Source organism: Parasteatoda tepidariorum, chromosome 6, assembly GCF_043381705.1.
Source record: "Parasteatoda tepidariorum isolate YZ-2023 chromosome 6, CAS_Ptep_4.0, whole genome shotgun sequence".
Classification (NCBI taxonomy): Eukaryota; Metazoa; Arthropoda; class Arachnida; order Araneae; family Theridiidae; genus Parasteatoda; species Parasteatoda tepidariorum.
Window position 1 is genome coordinate 46,487,631 of NC_092209.1, and position 21,180 is coordinate 46,508,810.

Sequence of the window (21,180 nt, forward strand, 5' to 3'; positions counted from 1 at the left end):
CAAAATACTGTTACAAAGATGTCTTAAACTTAAACACGCACAAACACGTTTTAAGGAGGTACGCACTATTTTATTTCACAACAGTGTCATAGGAACTGACTTGTGGTTGAGCCACTAGCCTTCTTATATATTCCAATTACTGCCATCTAGAAGTGAGTGAAAGACAACAGAACTTTCTCGAACCAACGAGATTATTCTGTACGTGCTATTAGCGCCATCTGTTAGCGATAGAAGGCACTACCTATTTCCACTTGTGTCCACTAGATGTCGTGTCACGTTACTCCTCATGGCTCGTACTCTACGACTAATCTAGAAATTACAGATAATGACAGGAAAATTAATAATATGCAGTGTTGCCGTTTTGCAGACTTTAGTCCGATTTGCAGCCTTTTTTAAACGTTGCGTACTTTTTCGGACTTTTTTTTCATCAGTGGACTATTTCACTTTTTACCACCGGCAACAATGATAATATGGTTTTGGCCCTCGGAACTTACTGAAGTAATCAGTATGGCCCTAAGGCTGGAAAGTTTGGAGACCCCTGCCTTAGAGCATGGCATAAAAACCATTTATCCGGTTGAATTTACATTTCTGGTAAACCGTTGCCATATGAACGGGAAAATTATCGAATGAATGCTTTTAATGTCGGATATTTTGTTTTATTAATCAGAATTTTGGATCCTTTTACCAAAATTGCCATTAATATACAGTGCGGTAATTTTACCACAATTTTTTTCCATGTGCATTATATCGAACTTAAAAAGGCAGTTTCAAGACAAATCATAGTACAAGTTCAATGCTTAAAATAGGGGTAACATGGAAACGCATTTAAGGCAGTTTATGGTAGAAAGGGAAAAGCTTCTTACTAAAGAAGATTCTTCTACACAATAAGACCACCACACACATTGATTTCTGCTGAAATGTATCTTTCAAAGAGCAAACGTCTTCTTACGGTGGATGGAATGATGATTTTCTTCAACAATTTCTTCTCATTATATCACTTATATTTATTTTTTTATTCGATTCTTTTGCAATCCCTGGATAACATAATTTCTTTTTTATTAAAAAAAAGTCTAACAAAGAACTGTATATATATTCATAAACGAACATAAAGTATTATTCAAAACCAAACGTATAGTAAAAATATTTATTTCTGTGCATTCAAATGTCTGCGTGAGTAGACAACGTTTACATAAACGCCTCCCCAATGCCTTAGTATCTCAGTCAAATACCTGCTTCAATTCAGCTAACTGCGGCAGTAATTGCCTGTTACTCGAAGTATGTGAAGCATGAATGGCAAGGGACCAAAACAATATATTTGCAAATAAGTTACAGCTTACAACTCTTTAGATCCATGAGACTTCATATTACATCATTTCATGTTCTCCCATGGCTCTTGTTGGAGAGGGGAATTAATTAAATTTGCAGCACAAACGCCGTGAAAGTTTTGTACTTCGCAAGATTTATGGTCGATGAAATGTCTAGTTGAGGGAACTAACTATATTAATTTTGTGACTGGTAATGAAATATATTTAGACAAATATAAATCAAACTGGTGCGAGTTTGATTGTTTAGTAGAAAAAAAAATTTAATGTGGCTGGTTGAATAAGTATTGAAAAAAGTTGATTAAGTTCACAAAGATTATTCGAGTGTGTATTTTCTAATCGATAAGGAATTCGAAGTCCACATGAATAAGCTAAATTAATATTTTTACGGACTTTCTTAAGATTCTTTTATTTTCTTGTTAAGGAGGAGAACGCGTGTAAATGGAAAAGAAGAAAAAATTATTCATGAAATTGATAGTTTAAATTGTATATATGTTTCAAAATTAACAAATTTTATTAAAAAAAAGCAAAATTAGTGCGTGTATGTTTCAAAAATCGATAAAGATATAGTCAGTTCAAAGATTTAGCCATTAATAAAACTAACATTTGAACTGTCTAAGAATAAAAATTATAAATATTGATTTCATACTTCAAGAATTAACAAAGATGTAGCAGTCTTCCTATGGATAAAATTGATAGTTTATCTTCTGAAGAATACAAATTATAAATATTATATTGATATTTAATAAATTGTAAAAAATATTACCATTTCAACTAAAAAAGCGCAAACCAATGAGAATGCAACAACTTGACACATTTTACTGAAATCAATCTTTTTCAAATTGTAAAGACTGATTTAAACAAAACCTGTTTTTTTAATGCTGGGATGAAACTAGCAAAATTTTTTATTGCTTTATAATCTTAAAGAGTAATTTTCCCATTAAAATCTACATTTTTTCATTCAAATACGGATTTTCCTTCAAAAACTCGCCTGTACATAATTTTTTAGTTCATGGACAACATAATTTATATCACAAAAGAAGTTTTTTGTTTTTGCGTTTTTATTTAAAATTAATAATTTTATATCCTTTTATCCGATTGCGCGTTTAGAGAAAAGATGTTTATATCAACTGCGGCTTGCAAAAATAGTGAGCAAATTTTTTCATATATTTTTTTTTTTTTTTTAGTTTTACGAAGATTCATTTATACCCCTGCTGAGTTTCTAGACAATTTTAATTTCAATAAAAAAAAATCTCATAATTTATTTATTTTCAAAGTCAGACACAGTTTAACCCTTTTAAGATTTACAACTATTACCTCCCCATTAATTAACTATTTTGTAAAAAATTTTCCCTTTTGTACAAACGATAAAAACAGAATGATGTTGAATCTGTGCCACTAATTCTCTCCCTTAGAGGTCTTTGTTCCCGGATAGTGATAGTTTTAAGTAACTACTAAACATTAATCAAAAATACTATTTATTAATTATAGTATCAATTAAATATTCAAAGTTAGGAATTACTAATCATTAAATAAGGCTTATAACTACTAACTAGAATTACTAACTATAAATCATTGTTTAAAATTAATTTCAAATCAAACTGTTTAAAGACATTTTTTTAAGAAATCACATTGAAACAGTGAAATAAATTAGAGGACAAGGAATAACTTTCGATCTAATTATTAGAATTTAATGAACTATATATCCCTCCAAGTATTGAGTCCTGGGCAAAATTGTAAAATTATTTTTAGAATATCCAAATAGTCATATAAAACTATTTTTGGAACATTAAAAAAATCCATAATTGGTGAAATTTTGCAATTTACCCATACTGGCTCCTCAGACTCAGTTAATAAAATATTTCATCATGAAAATGTTAAGCATTTCAAAGAGAATTATGAATTCCATATTTCAAATCTAATTACGTACCAATTAATGTAACTTACGACCACATTTCACAAGCGTTAGCCACACCCACTTACGGAGCAATAGCTGATGCAATATAATTTTATTCAGAGCTTTTGGCTTTTAAAATACGCAATGCACCAAGTTGAAATATATAACCTCATATAAACCTTTTTCCTAGACTTACTCAAACTAAACTTTTTTTAAAATAAACTTTTTTAAATTAAACTTTTTTCTTAATACCAAATTTTAAACTGCCATTTTAACCCACATAAAATAAGTAAAAGTGTTCATTAAACATCTTTAATACGTCAACTAGTTGTTTGCACTATTCCTATTGGAAAAGTCGTATTCCCTTTCCAATAAAAACGTATTCTTATTGGTTCATCTGTAACTGATTGATCAATAATTGATTACCAATGGACAAGCAAGTGAAGTGACTTCAGCAAAGACATCTCTATATACCTATCACCATTTATGTTAGTGTAACAAATAAATGTTGCGTTAATTGCTGAAGTTGGTTGCTTTTGTGTTGACAAAGAATTGTGGAAAATGCAATTTCTTTTCGTTTACTCATATTGTTATTAGTACTTTTGTTGCTAAGTTTGATGGTCATGGCTTCCATTTCGTCTAAAAGAAAATACTTTATCTGTACCAAAAAAATATGATATCGTAGAGCAAATAGAATTGGAAAAGGAATTTAAAAAAAAATTCAAATTAATGTAAATCAATAAAATTAGCTTCTAAATCATTGAAATCAGCTCAGGATTCATAACTAGATTACTCAAATCAAACTTTATTCAAATTGTTCATTCATAATAAGAGCAAAGGAGTACCTCTATCCGGAGAATTAGCTTAAGTGAATTTTAAAACAAAATATCATTATTCCTTTCAAACAAAAAGGGATTTATTAAGTGGTTGTATTAAAATTAAATACCACTGATATTAAGAGAAACTTGATTTTCAGAAATTATTTATAATGATGTTGCTATTACAAATCGAATATTTTAATTATCAGAGCCCAATTATAAGTTCAGTCCCAATTACTTCAAATAAGCTAGGTCCTAATATACTTCAAATTTTACCTCATTAAAGTGACTTTAATCATTTAGCATATTCATTCAGTATTTCTCTGAAACTATTCATAAGTCAATGGGTGTTTTCCTGAATAGCTCAATTAAATAGCTTTGGATTAACTACTCGATAAATCAATAATCCGCACTCGTAAACAACTAACAAAAGTATCCGCGGTAATATAGACTTACAAACTGCTGAAAGTTGAATCAATTCTATGTTTCAACAAAATGAAAGAAATGGAGGTAAGGCTTTTTAGTTACTCAACCTTTGGCCGAATTCCAAAAAATGCAAAAAGAGAAAAATCAAAATTGAAAGAATAGGTTTTCTTTTGTGTTTCAAATGGGAGGTTTTGATATAGACAACTGGCAACCTTTCAAAAAGTCAGTTTTTACCCTTTTCTTGCTTTTTTTTCTTTTTTTTTTTCGAATTATCTTCGTCTATATGCTTCAACTGATGATAACTTTAGAAAACAATAAAATGAAGAAATGCGTGTCGCTTAACCTCATTGGATAAAATATTTCCATATGTTTTTTTTAAATATTTTTAACGTCTTTTATTTAATATTTTTAGCGTTACTATCTTATTGGTTCAAGAGGTAAACCTTAAATATAATCAATGATTTGTAAAGATGATAATACTTCGGTTATAAAATCGAACACAAAAACGTACTTTCTTTGAATAAACATGCTTTTTTTCGAAAAATACGTTAACTTTACTTTTTTCTTATTCTGCAGAATCTTTGGTACTATTTAAGAGAATAAATTAGTTTCGTGGAGAAAAAAAATGTGTACAATTACAAAACTAATTTATCCTAAGACAACTCAATGCAAAACTGAGTTTTTTTTTGATTGATTATTTATTTATTATTAATTGATTCATTTATTTATTATTAATTGATTTTTATTTATTATTATTTGATTTGAAAACTTGAATATTATGACATTTATGTATTTTATCATTTAAAAAAAAAACATACAAAATCAAAAGTTTGAAAGTTGCCGACTATATATAGTTCTCGAGAAATAAAAATTTAGAAAAAAAATAGTTGAAGTTTTGTTATTCTGAAACTATTCGACTGATTTCATAAAAATTCTTGATTCTTTGCGTTAAATTGATAGTTTAAAATTATGTATAGAAACAGCTGAGTCGCAAAAACACTCAATATCTTAAAATATACGAATAATATATTTGGTATAGGACTATGCTCTGTATTTTCACAATATAAAAAGAAAATTATGCTTAGTATTTAGTCTAAATCTCTAAGATCCCTAAGAAGGAATATGATAATGTGTATTGTTGATATTAGTTTTAGATTTATACCTTTTACTACAAAACTAACCAAACATGAGACTTGAGTTTAAAAAACTTATAAAACAGCTGATGGGTTTAGTTTGACTCTAGCCGATGACTCTGAAATTATTGTAATATGTGCTCATTATTGGTGGAATTATTCTTAAATAGCAAGGGGGGAAATTTGGGTTCCATTTATACAAATATTTGATGTTGCGCATTTCGTTCGTGGAAATTTCAAGTCTGAAATTAGTTTTGATTGTAAGGCTACAGACGTTTTTTTAAATAAAACTTATAGTCCATTTTTTTGTCGAAATGTACAAGTTTAAAACTATTATATATAACAGGAGGTTGCGTAAATGTTGCAAACTGCTAGGAGAGTTACGCCACATCAACAAGATTAAAATTGCATAGGAACTCATGCCCAGAAATGCTGTTGTACGCGGCTAGAGGCGCTTCCTTATTAGGAAGTGTTCAGAAGCATACGAAGAAACCGTCCGTAATAGGGTAGCATCCGTATTGGCGTATGATCGTATGCCTTGTTTAGGCAGAGGGGTGCGATTATTCTTGTTGTTCAGTGGCGCCATCTTTGGCCAAGAATTCGACTTCTGCCACACCCATACGTCACACCCGCTTATAGGGCGGACCCATTCATACATCCATTCATTTATTCATCCACAGATCGTAATTTTGAAATGAATCAGAGAACGATTGATCTCCAATCCAGTACCAGGACTTTGCGACTCGACAGATTTAACGTGCATCAGTCACCATTTACTACACGAGAAGTCTTCGGCTGGTGGGGTTCGAACCCACGAACTCTCGGACATGGCCCCAGCGTCCTACCGACCAGACTATCCCGGCCCTAGTTATGTAGCGCACGACAAGTAATATAAACTAAGATCGTTTTGTGTGCAAGGTAGAGTCTCGAATGTATAGATTTTTTTTAATTTCTATTCGTAATATTACGACTTTACAGTATAAGAAGTTACTCGATAGCGGTGGTTTCGTTTTTTCCCCTCCTCCATAAAGTATTTTTAAAATACAACTCATAATATAATCATGCGTTTAATAGTTTATTTGTGGTTAGATTAAATATTGACAGACAAGTTTGAATATACAACGGCGATTTACAGTAAGATGTCGAAAAATTCGATTTATCCGTTTATACGAATTATCCGAAGAATTCGAATCTTTCTATTTTTCAGTGCTTCAGATACGAGTCTTCAGCACAAACTCTGTGTTTCGGTACATTGATATGTAAGATTGATTCTGGAAATTCGATTTTTGGACATTAACTTTGTAGTGTTCGGTTTTTCTTAATTTTTATACCTAATTCCTTTCGTTATATTACTTGTAATCTTAGCCATTTTCATTAAGTTCCTTTCCTGTAAAAATATTCCGGGTCAAATTACGCTATAAAGTAACGGTACTTAGGGTGCATCATCTGTAAAATCCATTTTTACCTTAAAATATATTGTCGTAGTTTTTAAAGTAATATTTATTTAATTAGAGAGATTCAGTGATTTTACGGTAATTATTACTGTAAAATTTAATGTATATCAGATTTTTTTGTTCCGTAACATGCTCCGGATCAAATTACGATAAATAGTACCAGCACTCAGGATGCCGGTACTTTTTACCAGAAAATCCTTTTTTACCGGGACATACATCGGAACAAAAAATCTGTGGATTTTTATCTGTAGATAGATCGGAACAAAAAATAGTAATAAATACCATAAAATCACTGAATCGATCTAATTGAATAAATATTTTAAGACTTACGGTAAAATATTTTACCGAAGAAATTAATTTTACGTTTGATGCATCCAAAGTGCTGATACATTTTACCGCAATTTGATCCGAAATTTTTTACAGTGCAATGTACTTGTACTCAATTGAGAATGCAGATGTGAAACAATAATCGTAAAAATCACGAATATTTATAGAAACTAATACTGGTTAAAAAGCGATGAACTATAAGATCATTTATTTTGAAAACGAGGATAAATTAAAAAGCGATGAACTAGATCATTTATTTGAAAACGACAATAAATTAAAATGCGATAACCATTGATCTAGTTACGCCACTGATGTTTTTTCTGTTTTGTTCCTTGGTATGATGTTCTTTTTGTTAACACTGTTATGTTTAAAATAATTAAAAGTTGTTAAATTTCTTAACGTTAGTATTGGCAGTTTTTTTTTTTAAAAAAAGTTGTGTTCTAACCAGTTCTAGTTCGTGTTTTAACAATACTAGTTATTTACTCAACATTTGTTAAAACTGCTTTTTCTTGTCTTTCCAGATCTTAAAACATGATTTCTGGGATGCCTGCAGTCGCCGTGAGGCGAGGTCGCAAAAAAAGCAAGACTTTCGGCCGCTTCAACTTACCTCAGAGTCACCATTCGAGCACCTCATCGATAAATGGTCGTAACAGAAGCTTCACGAAACGGGGTGGACCTAGCATCAGCACTACAGGCAGCCACTATGCAGGTGTCAGGGCGTTTCGCCGCCGCAGGAGATACGACACTGACTTGGACAGACAGAGGCGGAAGTTCCTGATCTACATGGGTACTCTCTTCCTCATCACCGGTCTGGTGCTCATCTTCGTTGGGGTCGGTGCCATGGTACCCACAGCGCAGTCAGTCGGTCTCATTCTTCTGGGTATTGGGGCAGTTCTGTGCATTATAAAAGTTTTCTGTTCAGAAGCCCACTTTACAGACATTCCCCAAAAGATCATCGTAAAAGATGTAGATGTAGAGTCAGGTGAATCGGGTGGTAACAACGAGGATGATGACGTCGCTCAACCTTTGGCCAATATTGCTGAGTTTTCAGAACTACCTAATTCTGACGCTGCTGGAAATCAGGACAGTAACGCGGCGACACCAGCAAGTAATCAAACCAGCACCACGCCAACAAGTCCTCCAAACAGCATACCTGAGACACAGGTTCTAATAAGTAATGACTCGGGTGGAAGATACTGAAAATAATAGTAAACGCCACCGTTTTCGTTACATTAAAAAAAAATCATAAAAGGAAAGATTTATTGCTGCATTAAGAAAATTTTATTCTATGAATAAGCTTGAAATTTTTTTATTATAAAAAAGAAACCGATAAAATTTATATCGTTTATCAGTAAAATCTTATAAAGATAGGAATACTGAAAAGTACTAATATTGTAATAGGATTGGTCGCAAAACATAAAAATTAAACTCGACCAAAATTTTAATATTTTCCTAAAATTTGTCTTAATATGTTACTGCAATATTGAAATAGCAGTACAAATTTATCGCAAATCATGATTGCAATCAATAAGAATTGCAAAATTGTTCTGCATTCAAATGAGACGAACTATATTGCTATGAAGAAGAACTGATTAAAAGAATTTTAAAAATGAATCATTTTAATACTAAATTTACAAAGCTGACTTATTTAAGTACTAAATTACATCTAAGTATTCATTTAACCCTTATTAGCAGCATAAGTTTAACTTGCTTATTTTTTTTTATTTTGCGTTAATTATAGTTCAGAAACAAGCAATTAAAATATTTATATGCCGTATTTTTTAATTGATCATAAAACAAATAATGTAAAGCAAAAAACGAAGAGAACATCATTTTCCATTTAATGAACAGAATAATCAACTCATTTTTAAAATTCATTTTCCGCTTAATTTTTAATCTAGATGTTCGAAACAATTTTCTACAGTTTCAATTTAAGTTTTTTAAGATTTAATCTGCTATTGAGATTGAAAATTAATCATAGATTTACTTATTTTCTCTAAATTTCTGAAAGTAAAACTACGACATTTGTTTTTAGAAGAAAAAAAATTCTTTTCCAACTTCGCATCTTAGCAAGAAACCCTGTTCTATGACTATTTTATAACATCAGCAAGCCAGTTACATAATTACAATTACATAAATATTTGACTTTAAATTGGAATTTAGACTGGCAACTTGATATCTCTGTGAATGTTAATTTAATACAGGTGCTACATACATCATCCACTTAACTGAATGAATGAATGATACAAACTATGCGCGTTCGCATAGTAAACTTTAAAAGCAGACGAGAATTATCTTCATTATCAGACACTTATTTTAACAGACGATATCGGGAAGGAAAAAAAAGGCGATATTTTTTGAAGGATTCCGATGGAACAATTTAATCAAAGAGTGACTATAAGAAGAACACTCAATTATTGAACTAAGACAACTTCTCTTACAAAAGAGAGCGAAAAAATTCTTTTTTTCAGCTCCCAACGATGTAATTTGCAAGCAGGCACCTTATTCTTCAGTATTAAAGGAATTCAATTGCCAGAGGTAAAAGTACAAAGTCGTACTTCTTTCCACTCGTTTCTCTTTGAAATACTAGGGTTTGATGATAAATTAAGTTGATGGACATTACATCAGCAGATAATCGAATCAAAATTGTTGATAGGCTTCCAGATTGTGTACCTTATTAGGCAGCTCTATGTTATAAATATTTCGCATTTTTATCATCACTAAAATTTCAACCGTTGCACCGTATTAATTACACTAAATATTTCCTTTCAAATTTCGCCCCCTAGTATTGTATTAAACTTGGTATATAAAGCAAAAGAAAATTATTTGACCATAGGTGGTACGCACAAAGAAATTAAAATGCTAAATAATGTTGTTTGTGAGTGAAACAACACAAAAAAATTTATCAATTCTCAGTAATGTTTTTTTTTCATTTACTTTGCTTATTTATTTTAAGATCATTCTACGTATGTGTTTATTGCATCGCCATTCTTTTTAGTGTCACTTAAAAATAAAAACGAGGCTTGGATTTTCATAAAAATTAATAATTAGTTTTTAAAAAAATATTTTGGAAGTATTTAGTTAATTATTATGGTTATATATCATTAAATGTTTTCTTATATTTCTTAAACTATTATAAAATACAGAAGCTAAAGAAAAATTTTCTAGAAAAATTGAAAAAAACTTAATATGCTGGTTAAAATAATTTACTATTGACTGGAACGGCTGAAAAAAATTTATCTATTAACTTACGCAAAAATACATTTCTACATATTTTTTAAATTACAATTTCTACTGTAACAATTTAATTGCATTTAATTTTAAATTCCTATAAATATGAAAAACAATTTTTGAGGTGTAAACTATAACAAAATGTGAACGTTTGAAATCTGATCTAACTTAAAAAAGATTCATTTAAGCCAACTACATTTTAAATTTTTTAACCTTGTTCCGAAATTTTCCGATAAATACATTTATACATCCTAAGCAATATCCATGTTTCGAATTTCGACAAATCCATTCTTATATCTGTTTTAACTCAAACACTCTAGTAACAAATATTTTTTTATCTATATAACTTCAATATATAGATAATCTATATAACTCAATCTATATAACTCTTATCTATATATCTATATAACTCAAATATTAACTTCATTTTTTGTCACTATTTGAAAAATATTATTTATATTTGTGAGCATAAAATCTTATCAATGAATTAGAAATTTTTTGTAAAAAATATGGATGCAATGGTTGAATTTAAATTTTTAACAATTCATGCAAATTTTTATACCTATTTGTACATGTGTTTAACGATATATATTTGTTGCCATGCATTTGCAGTATTCTTGACGTTTAATGGTTTACAATAGGACACCCAAAACAAATGAAATGTACTGCACAGTAAAAAATTACGGTATAAAGTACAGGCATCATCCCCCAAAATATATTTTGCCATAAATTTCCTTCTTTCTCTAAAATATATCGTAATTTTGACAGCAATATTTATTTAATTACAGTGATTCAGGGATTTTACAGTAATTATTTTTGAAAAAATTGCAGTAAATCAGACTTTTCGTTCCGTAACATGGTATCCGGTTGAATTGTATTTCACGGTAAAAAGTACCGGTATCCTGAGGTGTCGATACTTTTTACCATAATTTGTTCCGGAATTTTTTACAATGAGAGAGTGTTTCTGCAATTTCTTTTATTTCTACACTTCACAATATCTAACATATAAGCTTCAAAAAGGTTTCTTTTTTAAACTTTTTCTACTTTACGAAAATTTTAAAAATGTATATTTCAGAAACTTTTTTATTTACCTCCTAAAACTTCCAAATGACTGATTTCTGCAATAATTGCCAGATTTTTGAGAAACTTTTATTGCAGCAATGCAAACAATTATTGAGAAATTTATTAAACAATTTAGGAACATTAAAAATTCTAATAACTTTCCTTTTTAAGTAAACGTTTTTTAGCACCAGCTGTTTATCCAAGGGTGTATTTGTTAACAAGAACAAAATGAAAATGATATTAAAAATAAATTTATAAATTTTCACCGGCATAACAAAGTTAATCCAAAAATATTCAAATGAATACAAATTTTTCCACAACACTACTTATTCTTTTATTTTTGCGAAATAAGTCAATTGTATTTAAACACACCTCGCAGTTATAACTATTATACACACTGCGATACATTAAAAAGATTTTCAGTACTTAATAATTAAACTTTATTGTCTAATTGTTATAGCACCGTATGTTAACTACAACTGCGCTGTAAATATAATAATGATGATATAAGCATATTAAATCCAACAATATGAAATATTTAAAAAAAATACATTCTAAAATTTTACATCACTGCACAAAAATGTTACATATATGTATTATGTGTCTTCATGTATATTTGCTTCTAACATTCATAATTTCTTTTGTGAATTACAAAATTTTTTACAGTCTTTTTAACTAAATGATAACAGTATTTTGAATTATGCTAATGATTTGTAAAAAAAATATTACTAAATTTTTAAAAAAAATCAATTTTTCAAAATTTTAAACATTTGCTAAAATTTTCTTTTTTATTTTTCTTAAATGGACTGAATAATTCCACTTTAAAAAATTATTCTAAAAAGAAAAATCATTTAAGTTTCATTATATTTGGGTGTCCCATTCTTATGTGCACAATATCATCTGAACCTTTTGCTTTTTTTATATATATGTCACGCACAATTTCTTGATATTTTATTCATATCAGCGTATTTTGTTCCGAGTATTGTTTTCAAGCTGCGTGTTACTGTTAACGTCCTGTAAATTATTCATTGCAAGCTTGTTACTATTATTACAATATGAGCTTTTCCTGTTGCCATGCTCCAAAACATAAATAAATGGTCGAATCAAAGTTAAAACTTCTAAATTTAATTTAATTCCTAACTTTTAATTAATTTCTTAATAATTAGAGGGCTGATAACCCTACGCCATTTTGTTTCCCGTTATAATTGGTTAGTTTAACGAGATGCATATTTTGCGGAATTGTAAAAATGCATTTGAACATTTAAATTATATTAAGTAAAATATCTGAATTCTGATTTAAATTTTGAAAATTGCACATCTCTTCTCTAGTCAACAAAAAGTGAATAAGTGTAATTTGGTGCTAATGAGTTTTGGATATATATTATCTTTTAAATTTTTTGTGACACAAACTTAATTAATAGCTCATCGATGAAAGCATTATAAATTAAGTAATTGTAAGACTTTATAGACACGCAAAACTGGTTTTTATAACTTATTTACTTATTTACTTTAGAAAATTACATTTCTAAAATAAATTTGTTCTAATTTTTAAATTAACGACAATTCATTTTTTTTACTGTCAAAATATTACTAAGTAATTCAAAAAATAAAGCCCCTTACAATTTATTAGTTGCATTTTATAAATTACTGTACTCACAGAAATGGAATTTGTAATTTATTTACCTTTTTTATAAAACAATTTAAATTCAATTCTTAAAACAAATTAGTCATAATTTTTTTAATTAATGATTTGTCATAATTCAAGTATGTTCATAAAAACTGAAACTTCATAATTTAAAAAATATTAATAATGTAACTATTAAAAATATAAAGAAAAACTATATGTCATGTTTATATGTTTTTTAACTAAATAGTATTATACAATAAAGTATGTATAGAAATATAAATATATCCGAAAATTCTTTCAACGAAATTATGAACTTTCTGTTACTAAACTAAATTAAATTATCAGAAATGAGTTTATGTATTGGAGATGGTCCTGCCACTGTATTTATTAGTATGTTTTCATATTTTATTAAGAAATGTTCTTAATCTATTTATGCTACAAATATATTCTATAAATATATTCTCATTAAAATTGCATTGCAAATCCTGCCTTTGATGAAATAATTAATTATACAATTATTTCTTATTTCAATGAAATTAAAATTGAAATTCAAATTGATTTGGTAATCAATCAGCTAATTTATAAAAAAAATCAGGCATTTACTTGCCTCAATAAATTTTAAACAAATATGTTCTATTTTGCTATAAAATGCTTGGAAATTTTGATTAACTTACAGCTGTTGAAGCAACTATATTTTAGACTTAGTTTCTAACGTATGGTTGATTAATGGAATTCACCTCATAGCAATTTTCGCATACTGCAAACCACGCAGTGTTAATCTTAAAAGTTAAGTTATGAAGATTCGAATTATTTTTTCGGTTTAATAAGTAGCAAACTCTGTCATTTTTCTACTTGTGACGTTATAAAAGAAGAAATATCTGAATCGAAACAAATCCAATAAAAAAGAAAATTGTTTAAATTTTCATTCAATTTAAAACTTCGTGTTCCCTTAATTTACTATTAGTGGTATGAATTCTACCAAATAAATCTAAATGCTATGTAATAATGTATAAATGTTTTCAACATTAGGTCAAGAACATAACATCCCAAATTTGGAGCTATAACTAATTTAACATGATTATACGAATGATCAGATAAATAATAAAATAAAAACAATTTTAAATAATTACTGAACAATAATTAATGTAAAATTAAAAAATTGCCTTCAATCAATAAAATTATATCATTAACAAATTTACTGTATATAAACCGAAATAAAAGATAATTTTGCAATAAGTTTGGCAAAAGTGAAACAATAAAATAATGCGTGTTAAATTAATAAGTTCTATGACATTAAATGAAAGGTAAGTTAATAAAAGATGATTTCTCCAAGATATGTGTATAGCATTACAAAATATTTCTTTTATCTTTGAATATTTTCATTAATTACAATAAATATTTTGTCACTCTTTAAAGTGTTAAAAATACAAAAGAGCTATTAAAAATAACAATTCAAACCTCAAATGAAATATCACAACAACTGTTAAGGGCAGCTAAAAAAAGCTCAGTGACCTGGTGCTAAACTTGTCACTTGCGAGAAATTGGTGTACGGCATCGATTAGTTTTATAGTGTATTTGCTAAAACAGAAAGCAAAAATAAATAATCCGAGTTGCTTGTAATTGTACCAAGTTACTTGTATTAAGCCACATATCAAAAAATGTTCTTCACACCGTTCCTGTTTTTATTATTTCAATGCTTTTAACTTTTTTTTTAAAGAAATTTACTCTTTATTCGGCTTAAGCATATAATTAATTATGCATTATAAGCAGCTTCAAACTAAATTTAAAAAAATATAATATAGCAGTTCGTATAATTTCTTTATTGAAAGTACTTATTATTGTTTACTGTATTTTTAATCCAAAAGAAAGGACCAATATGGATCTTTATTTGTATACTATATAAGTTTTTGAAATGACGGCTATATCGGCTACGGCAAATACAAGTGTAGTACTCTCGGATTTGAAAGCTATTGAAAAATTTTTATACGGTGTTGTTATAACAGGGCTGCTTGAACGAAAGCTATCGAAATATTGTTTTGGTGTTAGACTTTTAAAATATCGTCAGCTACGAGAAACTTCTCCCTGGCAATTTAAGCCTTCATATATAATGCTCAAAACATATTACAATTTCAGCCTTCTCTTATTTAGATTAGGGTAGAATATGTAGCGTTCGATGGAATTTTCTCTGCCTCTAACATAGATGTTAAGTGAAATCAAACTAACTACGGAAAATAAATAGTGTTGATATTTGTCCCTTATTAAAAGTCCTTAATGTGGATTGCAAGTTTATTATTATTTATCTGATATGGTTTATAAACACTCACGAACATACATATATAAATTGTCTTCATTTACATTAATGTTATGAAAAATTCCGAAGTTAAACTACATATTATTAGGTTTAAATAGTTGTTGTGGATAAAATGATCTATAACGCACTTAATCAAAATACAATGTGTATGAAAAATCTAAATTTATGTGATAAAAATTAAGAGCACGTTTTGATGCCTTTAGAAACTTCTGGAAAAAATGTATGTGTTAGTAAAAACATTGACACTATATGAATTGAATTTGCTATACTTATTCGAGCCAGTACATTAATTTTTGATAATTCGTAAATATGTACGTTGCAGGCTAACTGGAGAATCCGACTCTACTCAAAATATTACAACGTCATTTATTTGGCTCCTGGCAATGAGACTTGTAGGTGCCTTTTGCAAAGGACCGTCAGACGCTTGCAAAGAGCCGAAAAAATATTAAACCAATTTTTGCCATATTTTCGTATATCAACTTGGGTAAAGGTACTTCTCGAATAAGTAAAGGTACTTCTCGAAGTGTGTAAAAGATATTCTTATCATATAAATTTATATTTCATTTTATACATTATATTTCACATATCATTATTTCTGCAGTCTTATAAAAAATTAAATTTTAACGTTTCAAATTTTAACGTTTAAGCAACAGCTCATCTAATAGATTTAGATTTTGAAAGTTCTTCTGCCATAGAACAATTATCTATTGAATCCTAGCTTAAAGCACAGCTGCTGTTTCTATAGCATTAATATTCTCTTAACTATGCCTAATTAGTTACATTGAAGACAAACATTAATTTGTTAGTTTTTGTTCATGTAGCCAGCTTCCTTTCAATGTACTTCACTCATGATTATTTACCATTGCAAACTAGAATCGAGGATGCTCTTTTGCCATACATAGAGGCTTGCTGAAATGAATGAAATCACATATTGTCATGGCCAGATTTGTTTCTTAAAGCATATATTGTGTCGTAAAGATTTCTGTATGGCATGTCTTATGAAATATTACTGTGTGCATGCCAAAGCACATTTCTACATGTAACACTCTCTCGACATTTGTATAAACAAAACCCATTTATGAATTTTATGACTTCTCTATGTTTAAGTTTTGAATTTGAATATTGATTTAAATAAAAAACACTTTTCTCAAAGTTTGTGTGCTATTTTGTCTGTTTTACTCAAATTGACGCAAGGAAAGGGGATGAGAAGTAAAACATAAAATTGACACAACCTATAGGTGCTGCAGTGTATGTCATTACCAGTTTAACAAATATTCTTATTAGAATCCTTGTAACAATACAGTAAAAGGTACGCAGAATTGTGAGCTACAAATTAATTTTTAAATGGATGAAAAAGATTATCAAATCTTGGTGTAACCCCATTCAACGAGAGCTAATGACCATGGTTTGTTCGCGAAACGACCAGCCATTTTCGTGTCACATGCGTAGCCTAAAATCATCTGTAAAGAGAACAGCCCTCCACTGGTCAGGTGCCCAATGGACAGATTGCTGTGTTTATCTTAAAAGATCCTTTTTATTGAATCGCATTTACGTGTGCCAATCGACGTGTCTTGCTTAGCCTCCAAAGTGATAGTTATTTGATTTGGAAGGAACTCATTACTATCTATTAAACGTATTTATTCGTAAAAGAATACCAAGGATTAGTACATCTACATACCAAGGAAGCACCGTTTGTGTGTAAGGTGGAATCTATTTAGGTAAACTGATTTCATAAGAGAGTTGGCGACATATTTCTCAAAAAATATTCATATGTGTCTAGAAATATTCATGGAACTACTATTCATCCAACAGGTATAGACTATCCAAACAAATAACTTTAAAGTGGATCATCATAAATTAGTTTGAATTCGAATAATGGGTTTACAGTTTTCATCAGTTTATATTCATCATGTTATGAATAAAATTCTAATTGATCCAGTATAAACAGACCATCATAAAAAATTAACAGTTCTGATATTGAGATAATTGTCATTTCTGATTCTTATCATCATAAAATAGGATGATTATGGAATAACTTGATGGCTACTATCATTTTAATATAATTCCATGAAAAAGGAAAATAAAAAAAAACTGATTTCTGGATGATGTAAACTATTTTTATGCCCTTTATTTCAAAATTATTTTTAAGATTTCAGTTCTTGTTTTATGTTTCCAAGAACTACAAAATAAAAAGTACGAAATTTTTTATTTTGCTATTCTTTAAAAAATTTGCTTAATTTTGCTAATGATACTTAATTATTTGACATATTCTGATAACTATTTCCGAATTTTTAATCATTTCTTACACAACTGGATTCATTAAAAACTTCTGCACAGGAATGAGCCCAAAAATATCTTTGAACTAAAAAGAAGAAAAAATTAAAAAATTGTCTANATATATATATATAGATATATATATATATATATATATATATACTAGAGGGCTGTGCCCCCTGCTCGCTACCGCTCGCCAACCCCCGATAATTGCTACGCAATTACATTTTTGTTTGCTTCGCGAACAAAATTAAAGTTGTTTTCATGGAGATTAGCTGGTAATTTTTCTGCACCAACATCACATAGAGAGAATATTATAGGATTGTAAAATGTCAGAGGTGCTTATTAACAGCATTATAAGCTTATATAAAGCAATTTTAATACAAACAATATTATAAAATTATATAAAGTTGAGCAAATTTGTGATTTTGATTATTAGGAGGGATCAAGCTTGTTGTAGCGGTAACATTGACATCACATTTAAAAGTAAAACAACTGATCCCTTTAAAAGAAATTTCATGAGATGGGCAAAAAGCTGCCATCGCAAATGCAGAGTTGTTCGATCGAACATTCTGTTTAAAGTTAATTGCATCAGAATGGCTGCCGAGTAAAAGATCTTTTAATAGTTCTGGATATTCCAGATTGGCGAGCTCAAATTTGCCATGATGGCAGCAATTAAATTTCGTTCTGCCATGCTCTGCGGGAAACGAAGGAGCGCCACAGTTTATACATTCATCACTAAATGTTCCAGCGGGAAAAGGGTCTATAATGTCTAATAAAGACTCACCAAGGTATTAGTTTTCACATCTTGACTCTTCAACGTTTCTTTGCTGCGCATTCCGCCGTCGCGTATTCTTCATCGAAGCCGATGCTTTACATCCGGCTTTCAGTACTATTTCATATTGTCTTACAACACATGGTTTTAGCCCTCTGGTGGGAAAGACTTTAAAACAAAACTTAGAGCAGTTACTTTTCGCAGCAACTGAAATTTAGAATAGTGTGATTAAGAAAAATATGTGAACTGTTTGCAATTTCAAATGAATATTGAAATACACAGGTTTAGAATTTTCTACAGTGAAAAGTTTTCGGAACTTCAATGTTCAAAAAAGTATACAAAAGCTAGACGTTAAGAACGTATCCAACGTAAGCGAGCAAACGTAAGCGAGCAAAGCGAGCATCGGATTGCGAAGCAATCCGAAATGAACTGCGAAAGCAGTTCCGGGGGTTGGCGAGCGCGAGAGAGCAGGGGGCGAAGCCTCCTAGTATATTTGAAAAATAAAATAATGCAGGCGAACAAAACTTAAGTAAATTCTTTTTCTCAAGAAAGGACTTGTGCACAAATTAAGGAGCAATGTATGTTTGCTGTTCTCTCAAATTCGAGAGAAATTAAAATATCCTGGCCAGGTGATGATAATGCTCAGCTAATGTAGAATTTTATATACTCAGCTTATTTTACATCAAAAGTTCACAACATATGAGATTTAATAACAAAAATGTTGAAAATATATGTTAGAGCCATAACTGTACGTTAAAAAAAATTTTTGAATAATAATTTTACTTTGATATTTAACTACACATAAGTGTATATGTGTGTATTATATTTTTTATTGCATAGTTATTTCATGTCTTAATGCATAACACTTTCTTGAAACATGGGAGAGTACTATCAATTTAGTAAAAAGAAATTATTACATTTTTTTCTGTATCCAGCGGGGATATATGTGATGCCACAATTGGCATTACATATTTCCTTGCCTTTAAAATATCTTTAATTACTTAAACTTACCTCTTTTAACCATTCTTAACCGAATTATATTTAAATTAAATCAATGAATTTATGGTTATAAACGCGAACATAAAATATTTTATTCTTTTCTTATCGATCAATGTAACAACTAACTTTTTTATTTCAATACTAATGTAGACACATTAATTCACTGTCGCGCCTAATCAAAAACAAAAATCTATTTATGACTCTTTATTGTTAATTTCTGACCACCAATATGTTTTAGTTAAACGGTTATACTAATTCTCACAGTCTTGTATTATATAAAACGCTAATACGTATGCATCAATAAAACCGTTGATATTTCTTTTCTCGCGCTGGCAACAGTTTTCATTTTTAATTGATAGGCTTCGGCGGGCAGGAGCACGTAGTGAGTATCATATGGCTAATCTATATCATATAAAACGCTAATACTTTTTAATTGATAGGCTTCGGCGCGCAAGAGCACGTAGTGTAGTGAGCATCATATGTCTAATCGGGTGAATTCTCACCGAATTATCAGAAAAATTCTCACAATATTATCTTTATCGAAGCCGATGCTTTACATCCGGCGTTCAGTACTATTTCATATTGTTTTACAACACATGGTTTTAGCCCTCTGGTGGGAAAGACTGTAAAACAAAACATACAACAGTTACTTTTCTCTACCACTGAAATTTAGAATAGTGTGATTAAGAAAACTATGTGAACTGTTTGCAATTTCAAATTAATATTGAAATGCACAGGTTTAGAATTTTCTACAGTGAAAAGTTTTCGGAACTTCAGTGTTCAAAAAAGTATACAAAAGCTAGACGTTAAGAACGTATCCAATGAGCGAGCAAAGCGAGCATCGGATTGCGAAGCAATCCGAAATGAACTGCAAAAGCAGTTCCGGGGGTCGGCGAACGCCAGCGAGCAGGGGGCGAAGCCTCCTAGTTAGAATATTAATTTTCTAACCCTAATATGTATGCTTTGTTTTTAAAAAAGTGTGTTCTTCAATTTCTTTCGCCAAAACTAGTAAAAAAGCCACAGTTAAAGCAATTTATACTTGAGGCAAACCTATAATTTTTAGTTTTTTGTTTCTAGTTTTTGCCTTAAATAAATACCTGTCTTTTAGAACAGACAAATAGCTTAAATTTCTTTTCAAATTATAAAACTTTTACAAGAAAAGAAAAAAAGTTATCAAAAATTAAAAGTTTATAAAAATCTGAAAAAATTATTAATAAAAAATATATCTGAATCCTGAAAAAATATATATATATAATCTTTTCATCAGCTCACACGATTACATCCGCAAAAAAGAGTTAACACAGATTAACTTTAATAACCCCTCAACTTACTAGCTAATTCACTTTTTCATAAGCGTACAAATTGAGGCAAACTGAGATCAAGAAGTAATCAAAACGCTTTTAATAGTGACAAATGAAATGCAAATTTTATTTCTAATATGGAAAAAGATTTTAATAAACATTGTAATATTAAACCAATTAAAGATTTTGTTTTCTCCCTTAAGAATAATGATGAATATAAGAT

General features: G+C 29.4%; 1 protein-coding gene across 1 annotated transcript in view; it reads left to right on the forward strand.

Annotated features, from left to right (window-relative positions):
- LOC107451329 (uncharacterized) overlaps nucleotides 1–8,620 on the forward strand; it is a 108,626-nt gene extending 100,006 nt beyond the window's left edge. Inside the window, exon 2 of the mRNA XM_071182327.1 lies at nucleotides 7,899–8,620. Within this exon, the coding sequence (XP_071038428.1) occupies nucleotides 7,909–8,577 (669 nt within the window). The 5' untranslated portion in view covers nucleotides 7,899–7,908 and the 3' untranslated portion in view covers nucleotides 8,578–8,620. The remainder of the gene's footprint in view (nucleotides 1–7,898) is intronic.
- Nucleotides 8,621–21,180: the final 12,560 nt, after the last annotated feature.